Source organism: Pristiophorus japonicus, unplaced genomic scaffold (genome assembly GCF_044704955.1).
Source record: "Pristiophorus japonicus isolate sPriJap1 unplaced genomic scaffold, sPriJap1.hap1 HAP1_SCAFFOLD_443, whole genome shotgun sequence".
Lineage (NCBI taxonomy): Eukaryota > Metazoa > Chordata > Chondrichthyes > Pristiophoridae > Pristiophorus > Pristiophorus japonicus.
The window spans coordinates 170,916-190,889 of NW_027254345.1; the positions used below are offsets into that span (position 1 = coordinate 170,916).

General features: G+C 44.4%; 1 protein-coding gene across 1 annotated transcript in view; it reads right to left on the reverse strand.

Moving 5' to 3' along the window:
- Positions 1 to 6,381: 6,381 nt before the first annotated feature.
- LOC139251771 (ADAMTS-like protein 2) overlaps positions 6,382 to 19,974 on the reverse strand; it is a 125,861-nt gene continuing 112,268 nt past the window's right edge. The window contains exons 16-19 of the mRNA XM_070873303.1: positions 19,754 to 19,924; positions 15,306 to 15,482; positions 11,026 to 11,170; positions 6,382 to 9,303 (exon numbers count right to left, since the gene is read on the reverse strand). Of these exons, the coding sequence (XP_070729404.1) occupies positions 9,185 to 9,303; positions 11,026 to 11,170; positions 15,306 to 15,482; positions 19,754 to 19,924 (612 nt within the window). The 3' untranslated portion in view covers positions 6,382 to 9,184. The remainder of the gene's footprint in view (positions 9,304 to 11,025; positions 11,171 to 15,305; positions 15,483 to 19,753; positions 19,925 to 19,974) is intronic.

Below are 19,974 nucleotides of genomic sequence, written 5' to 3' on the forward strand. Positions count from 1 at the left end.
GTGAATCTTTATTATGTGGGGTGGCAGCTAATGTTAATGTGTTATATTTTCTATGTGTGACCTAATGGTGTGACAGAAGTTAATGGCTGGCTGATGATGTACTCTAGGGTGCTGATTAACTCTACATTGTTCAGGATCTGCTTTCCAGAGACTTTTCTCGGATTGGTCATTATTGTTCAAGTCACATGAATAAACCAGAGAACTTTGTGAATCAAAAATAAATCACAGTTCAGCACTCTCATTTTCATCAGCCTTGGATTCACAGGAACATTTTTGTTCTCTTATTTTAGGATCTCTGTGAAATTTAGAGAAAAATCCTTGGAGGAAACTGGGAAAGGGGCAGAAACGACATGAGGGGATTGTCTAAAATAAACAAATCATTCACGAATTCATTCAAATTTAAACTGGTTACTTATTTAGCTGTGAATCTGAAACTATTTGCCCACTGAGTTTCTCCAGCACCATGTGTGAGGATCTCATGCACTTCTTTGTCACTAAGATGGAGACCATCCGTTCAGCCGCCTCTGCCGCTTCCCTCCCGTCCCCTAGTCCACCGGGCCAAACTTCCTCTAAGGAGTCCTCCTGCCCCACCCTCAATTCGCATCTTTCTCTAGTTTCTCTCCTATCTCCCCATATGCTCTCTCTGAGCTCATCTTGTCCATAAGACTCATCTCCTGCTCCCTCAATCCTATTGCAACCAAACTGCTGACCACCCCACTTCCCTTCCTGGCTCCCATGTTAGCTGATATTGTTCTGTCCCCATACCTTTCAAATCTGTTGTCATCACTTCTTTCCTCAAAACAACCCATGACCCCTCCGTCCTTGCAAATTACCATCTCCAACCTCCCTTTCCTGTCAAAAGTCCTTGAACGTGTTGTCGCCACCCATTTCCATCTTTCCCACAGCTCCATGTTGGACCCCTCCAAACAGTACTGAAATAGCCCTAATCGAAGTCACAAATGATATCCTATGTGACAGTGACTGATGGTGAACTATTACTCTTCATCCTTCTCGAATGTCTGCAGCCTTTGGCACAGTTGACCACACCATCTTCCCCCAACGCCTCTCCTCCGTTCCACTCTTACCTATCCAGTTGTAGTCAGAGTATCTCCTGCCATGGCTTCTCTTCCCACATAGTTACCTCTGGAGCCCCCAAAGGATCAGTATTTGGCATGTCCTATTTCTAATCTACATGCTTCCCTTCGGCGGCATCGTATGAAGACACAACGCCAGGTTCCACAAGTATGCTGACAACACCCAGTTGTACCATACCATTACCTCTTTCAACCCCTCACTGTCTCTGATTTGTCATGCTGCTTGTCTGCCATCCAATATTGGATGACCAGAAATTTCCAATTAAATATCGGGAAGACCAAAGCCATTGTCTTCAGTCCCCGGCACAAACTCTATTTTCTAGCCACCGACTCCATCCCATTATCTGAGGTTGAACCAGACTGTTTGCAACCGTGGCATCCCATTTGACTGATCAGCTTACAACTCCATGGGGGAAAAATTCCGTTGCAACCCGTCTGGGGCAGTAACACTTGTGAGGTGCGAGACTTTGTGTCGGGTGCAGAAGCATCGCCTCTCGCGAGAAATTGGGGGCGCCAACGGGAGGAGCAAATGACCCGAATTTCTCGGCCCATATCTTCTCCATCTCGAAGACTGCCTACTTCCATCTTCATCCGGACTTGACTATTCTAATGCCCTCCTGGGCAGCCTCCCCTCTTCTACCATCCATAAACTTGAGCTCATCCAAAATTCTGCTGCACATCTCCTAGCTCACACCAAGTCCCGTTCACCCATCACTCCTGTGCTCGCTGACCTATATGTGCTCCTGGTGCAACTCCTCGATTTTAAAATTCTCATCCTCGTGGTTAAGCCTCTTCCTGCCTCTGTCCCTTGCAACCCTCCGAGAACTTCCTGTTCCTCCAATTAAGGGGTCTTTTGCGTCCCCACTTCCTTCAGCCCACCATTGAAGGCCGTGCCTATAGCTGTCTAGTGTTTTTGTCGTTCCTCAACATGTACCCAGCATCATTTTACAGTAACTCTTCGAGTTTCAGCATGCACACTGCAGCCATGTCGACCTGGAATACAGTGTAATCTCTACCAGGGACTTAAGTGTGCTACAGTCACCTTCATCTCTGCAAGTTAGTAAATAGTCAACATAGGAGCACCAAAGTTTGTAGCGGCTCTACTGGATGAAGTTGTTCTGGATCAGGACACAAGGCCCATGGACCTACCTTCAATTGGGAGGATGTTGGAACACCAAGACATCCTCAACGTGACAAATGCCAGATAAACTATGACGGAGGAAAGGCCATCTCCAACATTTGTAATGTGTTGGGTCAATGCCTGGATGCACATCAGTCTCACTGTGTAGATAGGGGCATTGCTTCTAAATACTGTATAGTGAGTGCAACAAGTCTGAAATGCGACAGAGAGGATGCGGACAATCGCAAAGGAGCTTTCTCTCAACTGTACAAGTGTCTGTGCTCTTTTTTGGCAGACATGAGGAGTGACTGGTCACCAGCAGTTCACATTGAGAGCAGCTGTGACCTTCCAGTTACAGGCAGAGCGGTTCCAATTATACACAACAACTTGCATTTATATAGCGCCTTTAACGTAGTAAAACATCCCAAGGCATTTCAGAGTAGCATTAACAAAATTGGATGCTGAACCACATAATGTGATATTAGGGCAGATGTAAGAGGTAGGTTTTAAGGAGCGTGTTAACAGAGAGAGCGGTAGAGAGGCGAAGAGTTTTAGGGAGGGAATTCCAGAGCTTAGGGCCGCCAAAGGTGGAACAATTAAAATGGAGGATGTGCAAGAGGCCAGAATTGGAGTGCAGATATCTTGGGAGAACTGGAGGAAATGACAGAACTAGGCAGGGGCAATGCCATGGAGGGATTTTAAAATCGAGGCATTGCTTAACTGGGAGCCACTATAGGTCAGCAAGCACAGGGGTGACGGGTGAATGAGAATTCATTCGAGTTAGGAGATGGGCAGCAGAGCTTAGATGAACTTAAGTTTATGGAGGATGGATAAACGGCCAGGAGTACATTGGAACAGTCAAGTCTAGAGGTAATAAAAGCATGGATGGAGATTTCAGCAGCAGATGAGCCGAGGCAGGGGTAGAGCTGGGCAATGTTATGGAGGTGGAAATAGGCGGTCTTAGTGATAGTGCGGATGTGTGGTTGGTAGCTCGTCTTGGGGTCATCAGCAAGCTTCCCAGCTAATTAACAGGAAGCGGGTCTGATGACGTCATTTGATGACGCATTGTCAGCCAGTTTCCTTAAAGGGACCTTGGCCACATTGATTTTGACAGTTGTGCTGTCAGTGTTCTACAGCATTGAGCTGCTGCAAACACTGACGAGCGCTGCATAGAGGTGCAGGACTGCACCCAGGCTCTCCCATCACTCCCACCAAGCAGGGAAGTTCTCTTCCCTTTCAATGGGCAGAAGAGACCTCTCCAGGACACCAATGCAACCTGGTTGCACATTGCACAGGAGGGCACAAGCAGGGATGTCGTCAGGAGCAGTTGGCTGCAGTGGTGCAAACCTTTCAATGATCTCAGTAGATTATGAAACATTATTGCAAAGTCACACTCAACCTCATCCTGTTGTTCCACTCATCACATCCCCATCACTTTTTCCTACCCTACTCCTGCACATCCTTACTCACACCATCTTACCTTGCACCTCCACCCATCCCTCTCTATCTTCATTATCACATCCCCATCTCACTAGCCACCCCTCACACTCAACCTAGTGCAAGCATACATAAGGTTAGGCACTTGGATGTTTTTGCCAATGTTTCTGTAAAGTTTCTGTTAATGTGTTGTCAAACATTGAAATCTTTATTTATTTGCCTTCTTGGACAGATTTGTGTGCACCTTTGGAAGTGGCTTCGTGAGTTGCAGTGAATGGTGAGACATATCTGTACCCCCCACCAATGGCGATGAGCGTTAAAGGAATGGCTTGGGCATTGTAGGGATACTGTATGGTGCTGGTGTGGGGTGGTGTCAACTTGGTGCATCATGTGGCAGCCAGGGTATACAGCGCCAAGTGAAGTAAATCTGGCCATGGTGAGGCCATCCCGGGTGTCCCAGGCAGCAATGTGGTCGGGTGCTGATTGTAGAGAAGATTAATGTTGTTGTTGGTGCTGCTGGTGTGCCTGGTGCAGCTGGTGTTGAGGCTGATCGTGATGGGATTCTGAGGACCAAGGTGAGATAGTTTCAAGGGCACCGATGCTCATGTAACAGATGGCAGATAAAGTAGATGACAGAAGCAATCTGTCAATGTGAGAGAGGTTGTTCCAATGAGGTGACACTGGATAGAGATGGCTCCAAAGACTTATAACCTGCATAAAGTTCAATGTGTCTTCCAAATGCAGTAAGCAAGAAGTTCTCATCTTGGAAAGTGAACAGCTGTGAGATGGGAGCTTTTATAGCACAGTTGCAGCTGTCAGGTAACGAAATTAATTCATGTTGACACAACCCCCGATATTCTTACCTGACGTAATCCCCGAGCAGTGGCAACTTTGTAGAAACCCTGGAAAATTGGCAAGTTGACCTCAAAATTGTATTTAATAGTCTTTTAACAAAGTCTTAATCATTTAAATTGCCTCCCTCGCCGCTGTATACCCTAGCTGCTACATGATGCATCAAGTTGGCACCACCCCACACCAGCACCATAAAGCATCCCTACAATGCCCAAGCCATTCCTTTAACGCTCATCGCCATTGGTGTTGACAGACCCGACACCTGGTAGAGTGGAGGTGGGTTGACAGTGGGGGCCCGACCCGCTGTCAATCATTTCCAAATTTCACAGCTGACCTGCCTCCGATCCCGTCCTCTGACACCGGCAAAATTCCAGCCATAGTGGCTGAAAGCTTAGCCCGATAGAAGGTAGAGAAATGAGCCGACCGTCCATGAGGGTATTGATGGGCGTGGTTGAGGTACATATGAAAACTGACCCCATATTAAAAAGGACTTGCATTTACGTAGCACCTTTCACAACCTCAGGGCATCCCAAAGCACTTTACAGACAACAAAATACTTTTGAAGTGTAGTCACTGTTGTAATGTAGGAAACACAGCAGCCAATTTATACACAGAAAGCTCCCACAAACAGCAATGAAATAAATAACCAGATCATCTATTTTAGATGTTGGTTGAAGGATAAATATTGGCCAGGGCACTGGGGAGAACTCCCCTATTCTTCTTCAAATAGTGCCGTGGAATTATTTTGTCCATCTGAGAGAGCAGACAGGGCCTCCATTTAACGTCTCCAACAGTACTGCACGAAAGTGTCAAAATAGATTATGGGCTCTTTAAGCCACTTAGGTAATCAGAAACTGCAACTTAGTTCAACTCAATTGGATCTGCCCACCAATTAATGGTCTTGTTTTCTGTTGACTGCTTCAGAATTTCCAACTTTGTAAATCCATGTCAGGCTAATTAATAACTGTTTTTGTGGGCATTGCAGATTATCTGGAGTCTAAGGAACACAAGATGCTGGGTAAGACATGGCTACAGAATATTTCCCAGCTAGGGTAGGGCGAAGCTGTTAAAGAATTTGAAAACGTAGTTAGAATCTTAAAGTTGATTGACTAGGACTTCGAGAGGCAGTGAAATTGGACACAGATGGGTGTGCGAGTGGATCTGGGCTAGAGAGTTCTGGATTAGCAGAAGTTTGTGAAGGGCAGAGGCAGGGAGGACATTAAATACATTGATTTGCAAGGCAATGGAGGTGTGGATAGAGTTTCAGCAGCAGAGAAATTGAAGTAAGAGGGAGATGTACTTGAACTGGAAGAATATGAAGCTGGTAATGGACTGGAAAAGGAGTGGAATGCTCACCGCGGGCTGTGGTTGCATACTACCCCACTCAGTCTGAGCAAGGAGCCAGGGAAGTTGATGGAGTCAAAGTCATACAAGTACTGGCAAGGGCTGAACATGATGCCTTTAGTTTTGCTGATGTTGAGCTGTAGGAGTTTTTGACAGAATTAGGCTTGGAGTCAATGGAGGAGATGTAGAGTTGAGTTGGACGTAGATGTTTGTCATGACTTTGAACTTGACTTCCATCCAACATGTGTGCAACATGGCTCAATTCAATTGGATCCACCTACCAAGTAATAGCCTGATTTTCTGTTTTCTGGAGAGCTTCAGAAACTCTGACACTGCAACTCTATCTCAGGCCCATGTCCAAAACACATAACTTTCTTGTGGCACATTCTACTTCTGTTTCTGGATATCATTAAATAGTTACAAACATTACTGACACCCACAATTCCTACATTTGAAATGAGACGAATATTGTATAAAAAAAACGCAAAATTCTGCCTGATGGACAACAAACCTGTTTATTATCATTTTTCATAAAGTACTGGTTTTAAAATATATACAAACTGTACATAGATTGTTCCAATTTTCTTTTCCCCAGTTCCCCCAACTCCAAAAGGCCAGGATGAATACTTCGGACTGGGTTAAAATGGTAGGGGGTGATTTTTGCCGAATACTTTCGGTGTTAAAAAGGTGGCCAAGACATATCTTAAGCTGAAACGCTGGTTTAGCCAATGTTTAGTGCAAGACAAGACCTTGGTAAAGGAGTTGAAGCCAGCAGTAGGATTGACCACCTAGAGGCTCATTAAAAGGGCTGCATGGAAATTTGGTGGCGAGCATTTGAACTAAGGCCCTTTCCCAGCAGCAACCAACTGTTTGGGAGTAAACACGCGTTGATGGTGATTTCAAGCGATACTCAGCACTTCCTGATCATTGGTCCTGGAGCTATGAAGAGGACCTCAAACACATCAGAAGTCTTTCTGGGACATTTTGTCAAGACTTCACCAACACTCGAGCAACATTTTGTTACAGAATAGAAACAGAAAATGCTGGAAATACTTTTCTGTTTCTATTTCAGATTTCCAGCATCCGCAGTATTTTGCTATGGAAATTCTCTGAGGACTTCACCTAAAGTGAGTACATGTTGTGCTACTCCACCTTATAGGAGTCCCCAGTAGAAAAGGAGTGCTTGGTCATGAACATCTTGCGAGGGAACTGATTGCTCTGGACGAGGAATGGGAGGAGGAGCTCCAGGAGAGAGGGAGAGGAGGGCAAGGTGGCATCCATCCCTCCTCCTCTGGATCTCCTCCACGAGGACCTGGGCATCCTCTCCTTCGGTCCCTGAGCCATCCTGCAATGTGCCGCATTCAGTGGAAGTGGGTGCGAGGAGCCCACATATACTGCGTCTAATCAGCACTTGAGTTCTAAACCTGCTAGTTTCTGGTTAGTGCCGGGTGGCACGTTCAAATCATAATAATCATCAATTAGCCCAAAAACTGTGCTAAATCCAGACTTTCAAACAGGCATTTCTTATTAGCACAGCACCCTTTTCACACCTGTTTTCACCCTTTGGCCAAAATAACCCCCTAAGACTTTTACTTGGTATATCTGAATGCATCTGCGAAAAAGGAAATCAATCTATAATTAACAATAATAGAATTATAAAATTAAAGGTTACAAGTTATCAAATATTACATTATATTAAAGCATGTTTGTAGCAGTCAGCCTGGGTTTTCTAACACAGCTGTACAGGATTTATAACTGAACCAGAAACATTATTTTCTTTATAAAAATGCTTCTGACTTATCGATACCCACAGCGAAAACTGCAGTCATTGGGATTATTTGACACAACTGAAAACTTCCAGATGGACCAGGATCTTTCGGGTACTTTGTAAGTTTATCCATAATCATACAGGGGGAAGGGGGCATCACAGAACATTCATCTTCAATAGGCTTAACCAGCACCAGACAGGCTGCTACCGTCAGTACTGCCATTAGATGGTGCATTAACATTTAACACTGGCAAGTAGGAAGTGACCGGGGGGGCTGGGTATTTTCAGGTGGGGGAATGAGGTTGGTGTGAGCTGGCTCCAATTTCCCTTCTTTACCTGAGCACAACTTAGTCCAGAAATGGAACAGTCGAGAATATTGAAGCATGATTTCAGTTCTCACGTGAGAACCCAATTTGTTGTTCATTTTCACTGGGATGAAGATCTTTACTGTCACAAGCTCCAGTTGTTAAAGAGGGCATTTTGGAGTGTATGGAGAAAGTTACTGGCTGTTAAACTAGGTCCTGAACCCATTTTATTTAACTTGTATAGAGATGGTTATAGTCCTTAGAACACTTGAACCATGTGCAGGAATTAAACGCAAGTACTAATGATCATATAATGGGGCAATTGTGGGATTAACTGATTTTCCACCCAAAGTGCTCCCTGCCATTTTTTTTGATGGAAAGTTCTGGAATATCAGAGCTGAGAATATTGCGAGCAGTATCAGCACTGTTTCGTGAGTTGCTGAAATGTGAAGTGATGCCACAACACACAATGCACAGCCACTGTATTGCGCTGCACCGAGGCAGAAACTAACGGACAAGGCAATAGTTGGACCCAACAAGGGGCACAGGAAGTGGCAGAGAATTAAACACTGGATAAACAGGTAGCCCAGACACTGAATGGGACAGGGAGGCTGATGTGAGGTGGCAGAGGGACTGGACTGACTGAGGCAGAGGCGATGGAATACTGGAATGACAGCCAGCTTTGATACTTGATGCCATAATCATTATGTTGGAAGCCATGCTTCCAGGGTCTCCATTACTACAAGTGAAGAAGTATTTGTAATCAGTGTATTAAAGATACAAATACTGTACAAACACACCAAGATTGAAACATTGCCTAATGTAACATTTAGCATGTAATACAGAATCACATTAAATTAATAGGGAATTATTACTGTTGTTACCAGCCTTGCCTGATAGTTTGCAGAGTTAATAATCATGGTTCACACAACCATGTCTAAATGTTCAGTAGCACTAGTTTGAATGGCTTGGTACTAAAATAATTTATAACAATATCTGGAACGGGGTACATTGGCTCGGTCATATATTGATGGGTAGAGTGCTATACATAAGAGCATGCACTGGGCTGACTGCTTCCGAGTGGCCAGGGAATCGGACAGCTTCACAGCACCGGCTGTTGTTGGTGCAGCTCGATGGGATGGCAATAAGCAGACAAGGGCTGAGGGAAGGATCCGCTCAATTCTTGCAGTAAAACTAATTTCACCAGACACACATCATTCTTTTGTTCACATGTTGGTAGGTACAGTGATTCTGTCGGTCTGTACTATGAATTAGCAATTCTACAGGACCTGCAGCAAGCTTTGTTGTAATACCAGTGGGAGCACAGATTGACTTTTATTGCCAGTACACAGTTAGTTCCAAGTTGATCTTGACAACTGTCATCTGTGGAACAATAATAGTGATTGTCAGTATCCCAAAATGCTGTCAACTCCCCTTATGTGCAGTAAAAACACAGCTTAACAATCAACGCATCATGTTGAAATCCAATCTTCTGGACAGCCCTATTCTGAGTCTAAGGATGCACTAACTGGCACAGACAACAAGACGCTGACAGACTCACAATGTAACACTGAACAGAAAAGAAACAAGGGCTGGAGCAACAGTAAGATCATCACTGGGGATGCTCCAGACAATACTTCTCAGTGATGTTTACAATGCAGCAACTCACCAAAGTTACTTGACAGCAGCTCCCTCTCCTGCGACCTTTACCACTGAGCAGGACAACAGCAGCAATGCCGTAGGAACACCATCACCTCCAAGTAACACCACATCCTGACGGACGTATATTGCTGGAACTTCGTCGTCGCTGGGTCAATATCCTGGAATTTTCTACATAACATCATTGTGGGAGCACCTTCACCACAAGAACTGCAGCGGTTCAAGGAGAAGACACTCCACCATCAGCTTTTCAGGGTAACTATAGATGGGCAATAAATGTGGCCTTTCCAGCATCGCCTACATCCCGGAACAAATAAAACAAATGTATGTACTGCTTCATCGCACAGTGAAAATTTGTAGAGTGATGAAGGTTGCAGGAATGAAGCCACCTCATCACTGAGAGACAGCGTGTGTATCAGTAAGTACAGTAAGTACTTCCATGATGGCCAGCTGCACTGTGACAGCAATGCCTCAGTGATCCTCCTGTGGTACAGGTGGAGGTGGATGTAGTGTGATGGTGCCTGGATTGATAAGGGAATTGTATCTAAAGAAGACTTGCATTTACATAGAATAGTACAGCACAGAAGGAGGCCATTCAGCCCATCCAGTCTGTGCCGGCTCGTTCGAAGAGCAATCCAGTTAGGCCCACTCCCCCGCTCTTTCCTCATATCCCTACAATTTTTTTCTCTTTCAAGTATTTATCCAATTCCCTGTCAGGCAGTGCATTCCAAATCCCAACCACTCGTTGCCTGAAAAAGTTTTCCCTCATGCAACCTCTAGTTCTTTTGCCAATCACCTTAAATCTGTGCCCTCTGTTTATCGACCCTTCAGCCATGAGAAACAGTTTCTCTTTATTTACTCTTTCTAAATCCTTCATGATTTTAAACACCTCTATCAAATCTCCTCTTAGTCTTTTCTGCTCTAAGGATACAGCCTTATCACATTGGGATAATGGAGCACTGCTGCCATTTATTGTGCTTCCCTGGTAGTGAATCTTTTTGAACCGCTGCAGCCCGTGTGGTGAAGGTGCTCCCACAATGTTAGTGGTTTGATACAACTGAGTGGCTTACTAGGCCACTTCAGAGGGCAGTTAAGAGTCAACCATGTTGGTGCAGGGCACATAGGCCAGACTGGGCAAGGACAGTAGGTTTCCTTCCCTAGTTGGGTTTTTGAAAAAAATCCCTCAATTTCATGGTCACTTTTACTGATACCGGCTTTTTATTTCCAGATTGTGCCGAGAAAGCCTTCACTTCTCATCCGCCATTCATTTCAGTGGAATGCAAATTTCAGATATGGAGCAAGCTTCATTTGTAGTAAATGGAAAAGTCTGGGATGCAGCTTTAAGTGTAGGTACACGTAGCAAATTAATTTATGTAGCTAATAGAGCATGGAAAGATGCAAGGTACCAAAGCACGACGCAATGGAATTTAACACACTCATTATTACCTGGGGGCTGGGTAGGACAGGCTTGGAGATCACAGCTTTGCTTTGCGACAGGTTTCAGGAGAGGGTCACAACCTCGGACAATTTCTTTTCCCTGATAACATTTCACATCTCGCATTCTTATTCCAACTCCACAGGTTTTAGTGCACTGGGTAAAGGTGACAAAAGGATATTTTATTACATTCAGTGTAAGAACAAAAACAAGAAATCCAAAAAAAATCCATTACATATTTTAAGGTATCTATGTGCATTTAATTAGTGGGTATTTAAGGACATGGGCATTAAGAAGGAGGAGGAGTAGCAATGTTGATAAAATACACATCACAGCAGTGGAAAGAAAATACTTCAGTAAGGGTGAACAGGTGGTGGAAACAGTATAGGTATAATTAAGGAACAGTAAAGGATGCAACTCTGGTTGGAGTTGTCAATAGACCTCCTAACAGTAGTGATGTAGTGGGGGAATTTATAAATACAGAGATTGGGGAAGCATATACAGAACATAAGAAATAGGAGCAGGAGTAGGCCATTTGGCCCCTCGAGCCTGCTCCACCATTCAATAAGATAATGGCTGATCTGAATCTGGCCTCAACTCTAATTCCCTGCCGCGCTGGAAAAGTTTGAAATACCAGTGGTACAAGGGAAACCCAAAATAAGTCATGAAAAGGAGCTTATTGGACTAAATATAACTAAAACAATTGTGGGAGAGAAAATAATGGGACTTAACCGTCAAAACTCCAGGCCCGAATGGTTTCCACTCCAGGGTGTTCAAAGAAACAAGTGCAAATATTACAGATGCATTAGACATAATTTTCCAAAGCTCACTAGATTTGGAAAGTGTGCCTTTCGATTGGAAAATTGCAAATGTTACTCCATTATTGAAGACAGGAGAGAGAATCCAGGAAACTAGAGATCTGGCAGTTTAACGTCAGTTGTGGGGATGTTACTGGAATCTATCATCAGGGATAGAGTGACTGAGTTCTTGAACAAGTATGCGCTGAGCAAATAGTTAGCACAGATTTGTAAACGGTGGGTTATGTCTGACTAAATCTAGTTGAATATTTTGAGAAAGTCACTAACATGACGGACATGGGAGTGTCTGTATGGATTTCCAGAAGGCATCTGATAAGCTTCAGCACAAGAGATCATCAGTAAAAATAAAAGCTCACGGAATTGGAGGTAACCTTGGGTCAAGGGTTGGTAATTAGTAGGGAGGTGTCGAAGTGCCAACCATGAGGGATTATGGAGTGTCCTCCTCAGATTCGGCTGCCCTCAAAGGTTTGTCACCATCCTCCGCCTGCTCCATGATGACATCCTGATCAACTGATCCATCACAGACTCATTCCACGTTCGGACCGGGGTCAAGCAAAGCTGTGTAATCACACCAATGCTCTTCTCGATCTTCCTTGCTACAGTGCACCATCTCACCCTCAGCAAGCTCCCCGCTGGAGTGGAACTAAATTACAGGACAAACGGAAAACTGTTCAACCTCCACTGCCTCCAGGCCAGATTCAAGGTCATCCCATCCCCCGTCATCGAATTACAGTACGCAGACGACACTTGCGTCGGCACACACTCTGAGGCCAAACTCCAAGCCATCGTCAACACCTTCACCAAGGCATACGAGAGCATAAGCCTTACACTAAACATCCGTAAGACAAAGGTCCTCTACCAACCTGCCCCCGGTTATCAAAACATAACGATGAGGCCTTGAACAACGTGGACCATTTTCCACACCTCGGAAGCCTACTGTCAACAAGGGCTGACGTAGACGACGAGGTCCAACACCGCCTTCAATTTGCCATCGCAGCCTTCGGTCGCCTGAGGAAGAGAGTGTTTGAAGACCAGGACCTCAAACCCAGCACCAAGCTCATGGTCTACAGAGTAGTGGTGATACCCACCCTCCTATATGGCTCAAGAGATCTGGATTATGTACAGCAGGCACCTCAAAACACTGGAGAATTACCACCAACACTGCCTCAGCAAGATCCTGCAAATCCACTGACAGGATAGGCGCACTAACGTCAGTGTTCTCGCTCAGGCCAACATCAAAGCACTGACCACGCTTGATCAGCTCCGCTGGACGGGCCACATCGTCTGCATGCCTGACACGAGACTCCCAAAACAAGTGCTCTACTCGGAGCTCCGACATGGCAAGCAAACCCCAGGTGGACAGAGGAAACGTTTCAAGGACACCCTCAATGCCTCCTTGAAAAAATGTAACATCCCCACCGACACCTGGAAATCCCTAGCCCAAGATCGCCCAAAGTGGAGAAAGAGCATCCGGAAAGGCGCTGAGCACCTTTGAGTCTCATTGTTGCGAGCAAGCTGAAGCCAAGCGTACAGCGGAAAGAACACGCAGCAACCCAGGTCCCCCCCACCCACCCGTTCCTTCAACTACCATCTGCCCCACCTGTGACAGAGACTGTAGGTCCCGCAATAGACTCTTCAGTCACCTGAGAACTCATTTTTAGTATGCAAGCAAGTCATCCTCGACTCCGAGGGACTGCCTATGATGATGATGATAATTAGGTAAGTGGAAGTCAGAAAGTGGGGATGAAGAGAATGTACTCTGATTGATGGAATGTGACAAGTGGTGTTCCTCAGGGATTTGTACTGCATATCCAACTTTGCAGATGATGTTAGGAGGCACAGTAAATTGTGTAGCTGGGAGCAGGAAGTTACAGAGGAACATTGATTGATTCAGTGAGTGGGCAACACTGTGGCAAATGGAGTTCAATGTGGGGAAAGTGTGAGGTCACCCACTTTGGACCCAAGACAGACAAATCAGAATATTTTCTTAATGGCGAAAGGCTAGGAATTATGCACTAGCAAAGGGATTTGGGTGTCCAGGTACACAAATCACTAACAGCTAGTGCATGGATACAAAAAATCATCAAAAAGGCTAATGGAAAGTTGACTTCATCTCAAAGGGGAGGAAGTTATGCTTCAGTTGTATAGAGCTCAATCAGACTCCATTTACAGTACTGCATTCAGCTTTGGGCGTTGCACCCCAGGAAGAATACACTGATGTTGGAGGGAGTATACTAGGGCTTAAAGGACTAATTATGAGGAAAGGTTGCATAAACTTGGCTTGTATTCCCTTGAATTTAGAAGACTGAGGGGTGAGCTAATCAAGGTGTTTAAAATAATAAAATAATTCAATAGAGTAAACACAGTGAAACTATTTGCTCCGGTGGGGGAATCCAGAACAAGGGAGCACAATCGTAAGATTCGAGCCAGTACATAGTGAAATCAGGAAACACTTCTTCACATAAAGGGTACTGAAAACCTGGAAATCACTCGCCAAAAGGCAGAAATTTTTAAGAGTGAGATCAACAAATTTTTTGGGACAGGGTAGCAAGGGATATGGATCAAATGGAGTTGAGGTACAGATCAGCCATGATCTATTTGAATGGTGGAACAAGTTCAAGGGGTTGAATTCCCACTCCTGTTTATTGAAAAATGAACATATTTAAAGGGGAAGGTAATTCTAAGGGGATACTTCCTCTTCAAAGTACTCCCCAGATTATAGAAAAATTATATTCTTCAAAATTTCCTTTGATGATTTTTGTAAAAATGTTTATTACACACATGGAGATCCTTAAGTTGGGTTTCTCTGCCTGCTTGGCCGCTCCGATTACATAACCAACAGTAACCATCTCAGAGTGGCTCCATAGGAAACATCGAGAGCTGCAACTAGATTCCCAACACACATAGCTTCCTGGGGCCAGCCGGCTCCAGCATGTGTCTGAAGCTACAACTCTCGTGGTTTCCTATGGAGTTTCCCCATGATCCACAATATCCTTCCATTGAGACCAGGAGGGTCACATGCTTGGTCTGTGCAGGTTAGCTGACCTAAGCCTGAGTGGCAGTAGAAGTACTACAATTATCCACAGCACTTCCTGGCCAGAGAGGAGAATTCACAAAGGTTCCGGCTTTTGATCCCTGTGCAGTAACCCTTGGTGTAAAATTCACATGTCTGCAGGTTGGATGAGGGTAGATCAGACTCATCTGTGAAGCACCAATGGTTGAATAATCAAACATAAAGCATTGCTACTTGGCAAAACATCAGACAGCTGCAGCCTCTATAGAACAACTTTTGGGGAAATGTACAATCCTTTTAACCTCTTGAAAATACATTCATTAAGCAATTGAAATCCATGTTAGTCTATGGAATTTCTGCTTTACAGAAATGCTGCCTTTGGCCCAATCACAGCTGCTGGCACACAATTCATGCTGAAGTGCTTTGATTTGCACTGGGGTTTAGGGTTTGCTGCTATTACCTCAGACCACGAAGTAGTAAACCATTTGAAACATGGCCGCTCAAAGCATGTAGTTTCTTCAATCAACTTCTGAGCTGCATCACATTCCTCGGGATTGGGGATTTTAACTTTTCCGTTCACTATTCCCACACACAAAACAACTCTCCTCTTCACCCCTCGGCCGCACGTTGTATTGCACTGTTGGAAGCAGACCAAATTGGAACCTTCAAGTTAATGCCGTGATTAGAATCCTGAATCTAATACACTTGGTATATTTCCCCAATGTTAGAATAATGAATACAAGAAGTTAATTCTCCAGACTGACCACTGATCAGGAAATCTCCAACACTGACAGTAAAACTGACCATCAATCTAGTTTATAACACCCAAATTCCCAATATGCTCTCCCAGCGCATATCATCTATCCCAAAAGATGATTTACTATTTATAGAATCATAGAATAGTTACAGCACAGGAGGCGGCGTGCTGGCTCTCTGCAAGAGCACTTAGAAAAATTACGACACTGAAGGAGGCCATTCGGCCCATCATGTCCATGCCGGTCAAAAAAGAGCTACCCAGTATAATCCCACCTTCCACCACTAGGTCCTTGTTCTGTAGGTCACGACTCTTTAAATGCACATCCAAGTATTTTTTAAATGTGATGAAGGTTTCTGCCTCTACCACCCTTTCAGGCAATGAGTTCCAGACCCCCAACACACTCTTGGTGAAATTTGTTTTCCTCATCTCTAATCCTTCTACCAACTACTTTAAATCTATGCCCCCTGGTTATTGGCCCCTCTGCTCAGGGAAATAGATCCTTTCGATCCACTCTATCTAGGCCCCTCATAATTTTATACACCTCAATTAAATCTTCCCTCAGCCTCCTCTGTTCCAAAGAAAACAACCCCAGCCTATCCAATCTTTCCACATAGCTAAAAGTTTTCAGTCCTGGCAACATACTCGTAATTCTCCTCTGTACCCTCTCTAGTGCAAGCACATCTTTCCTGTAATGTGGTGACCAGAACTGCACGCAGTACTCAAGCTGCGGCCTAACTAGTGTTGTATACAGTTCTAGCATAACCTCCCTGCACTTATAATCTATGCCTCGGCTAATAAAGGAAAGCATTCCATATGCCTTTTTAACTACCTATCGACCAGTCCTGCTACCTTTAAGGATCTGTGGACATACATTCCAAGATCCCTCTGTTCCTCCACATCTCTCCGTATCCTCCCATTTATTGTGCCTTGTTGCACCTCCCCAAATGCATTACCTCACACTTCTCTAGCATGAATTCCATTTTCCACTTTTCTGCCCAACTGTCCAGTCCATCAATATCTTCCTGCAGTCTAAAGCTTTCCTCCTCACGGTCAACCACACGGCCAATTTTTGTATCATCTGAAAACTTCCTAATCACACTCCCTACATTCAAGGCTAAATTATTAATATATACTACAAAAAGCAAGGGACCGAGCATTGAGCCCTGTGGAACCCCACTGAAAACAGCCTTCCAGTCGCAAAAACTCTCGCCAACCATTACCCTTTGCTTCCTGCCACTGAGCCACTCTCCTTTTACTTTATTGATCAGCCTGCCATGTGGGACCTTGTCAAAAGCCTTGCTAAAATCTAACCTTGTCAAAAGCCTTGCTAAAATCTATCTTTGTCAAAAGCCTTGCTAAAATCCATGCACTGCCCTCATTGACCCTCTTCGTTACCTCCTCAAAAAATTCAATCAAGTTAGTCAGACACGACCTTCCCTTAACAAATCCATGCTGACTGTCCTTGATTAATCTGTGTCTTTCTAAATGAAGGTTTATACTGTCCTTCAGAATTGATTCCAATAATTTGCCCACCACCGAGATTAAACTAACTGGCCTGTAATTACTATGTTTATCCCTTCTTCCCTTTTTAAACAATGGTACAACGTTAGCAGTTCTCTAATTCTCTGGCACCACTCCCGGAGAAAGGGAGTATTGGAAAATGATGGGTCTGAGCCTCTGCAATTTCCTCCCTTGTTTCTTTTAATAGCTTAGGATATATTTCATCCAATCCTGACGACTTATCTACATTCAAAGATGATAAACCCCTTAATACTGCCTTTTTTACTATGTTTATCCCATCCAATATTTCACTCCCTTGCTCCTTAACTTCAACGTCGGCATTATCCCACTCTTTGGTGAAGACAGCCGCAAAGTATTCATTAAGTACCTTACCCACATCCTCCGCCTCCACATGTTACTATTTTGGTCCCTAATAGGCCCTACTCTTCCCTTAGTTATCTTCTTGCTCTTTATGTACTTATGAAACATCTTGGGGTTTTCTTTGATTCTACTTGCCAGTATTTCTTCATGACTTCGCTTTGCTTTCCTAATTTCCTTTTTGATTTCACCCTTACACTTTCTATACTCTTCTAGGCTTTCTGCAGTATTGAGCTATCGATGTCTGATATAAGCTTCCCTTTTTTGCCTTATCTGACCCTGTACCCTGTTTGTCATCCATGGGGTTCTAAATTTGGCAGTTCTACTCTTTTTCTTTGTGGGAACATGTTTACCCTGAACCCCTTGTATCTCCCTCTTGAATGCCTCCCACTGCTCTGACGCTGATTTACCTTCAAGTAGATGTCTCCAGTCCACTTTGGCGAAATCACTTCTCAACCTTAATATGATATTGTGGATTAAGTATATTTAAATCGGTAGTGGGTAAAATGATGGAATCAATTATTAAGGATGTCATAGCAGCGCATTTGGAAAGAGGTGACATGATAGGTCCAAGTCAGCATGGATTTGAGAAAGGGAAATCATGCTTGACAAATCTTCTGGAATTTTTTGAGGATGTTTCCAGTAGAGTGGACAAGGGAGAACCAGTTGATGTGGTGTATTTGGACTTTCAGAAGGCTTTTTACAAGGTCCCACACAAGAGATTAATGTGCAAAGTTAAAGCACATGGGATTGGGGTAGTGTGCTGACATGGATTGAGAACTGGTTGGCAGACAGGAAGCAAAGAGTAGGAGTGAATGGGTACTTTTCAGAATGGCAGGCAGTGACTAGTGGGGTACCGCAAGGTTCTGTGCTGGGGCCCCAACTGTTTACTTTGTACATTAATGATTTAGACGAGGGGATTAAATGTAGTATCTCCAAATTTGCGGATGACACTAAGTTGGGTGGCAGTGTGAGCTGCAAGGAGGATGCTATGAGGCTGCAGAGCGACTTGGATAGGTTAGGTGAGTGGGCAGATGCATGGCAGATGAAGTATAATGTGGATAAATGTGAGGTTATGCACTTTGGTGGTAAAAACAGAGAGACGGACTATTATCTGAATGGTGACAGATTAGGAAAAGGGGAGGTGCAACGAGACCTGGGTGTCATGGTACATCAGTCATTGAAGGTTGGCATGCAGGTACAGCAGGCGGTTAAGAAAGCAAATGGCATGTTGGCCTTCACAGCGAGGGGATTTGAGTACAGGGGCAGGGAGATGTTACTACAGTTGTACAGGGCCTTAGTGAGGCCACACCTGGAGTACTGTGTACAGTTTTGGTCTCCTAACTTGAGGAAGGACATTCTTGCTATTGAGGGAGTGCAGCGAAGGTTCACCAGACTGATTCCCGGGATGGTGGGACTGACATATCAAGAAAGACTGGATCAACTGGGCTTGTATTCACTGGAGTTCAGAAGAAAGAGAGGGGCTCTCATAGAAACGTTTAAAATGCTGACGGGCTTAGGCAGGTTAGATGCAGGAAGAATGTTCCCAATGTTGGAGAAGTCCAGAACCAGGGGTCACAGTCTAAGGATAAGGGGTAAGCCATTTAGGACCGAGATGAGGAGAAACTTCTTCACCCAGAGTGGTGAACCTGTGGAATTCTCTACCACAGAAAGTTGTTGAGGCCAATTCACTAAATATATTCAAAAAGGAGTTAGATGTAGTCCTTACTACTAGGTGGTCAAGGGGTATGGCGAGAAAGCAGGAATGGGTAACTGAAGTTGCATGTTCAGCCATGGGTGCAGGCTCGAAGGGCCGAATGGCCTACTCCTGCACCTATTTTCTATGTTTCTATGTTTCTAAATTGTGATTTATACATTTATGGGTGCATTTATGCTATATGTAGCTTTGGTGAGAAATGGTTTAGCTTCATACCAATGCTGCAGTTAATGTAAATGCAGCCTGAATCTGAAATTAGGGCCCTACCTGACACTGGAGCATCGCGGAGCAAGACTCTTGGGGAGAGGTAGCCTCATTGCACTTCACTTCGGTGTCAGTACTGGTCTGAGTCACCCAATTTATATTCTGCAAGTCTAAAGTCCACAAAACCAAAACTGCTTTCTAACAACACTAAACTTGGTAATGTGAGGGCACTGTAGAATGAAACGAAGGTTTTTATATATAGTTAAAATGTGGTGCTATTTATATATGTAAAATACAAGGATGGTTTCTAGCTAAAAAATGCAATGAAAAGTTTATTTATTTCTTTACTCACCCGTTCCCAGTCTTGGGCTAGCCAATGGGGTGCGCAATCTTTGGCTCCACAGGGATGTATGGCATGGGGTTTTGATTGAGGGCTGCACTGGGATTCAGGCATAACCCTGCCTTCTGAGTTCCTGCAGTACACGTGTCTTATCATTCTTCCCTGCCCACAAGGCCCCGAGCACTGAATGCACAGGAGAGAAATTATCAATGCAACGTCAATATAACAGATTG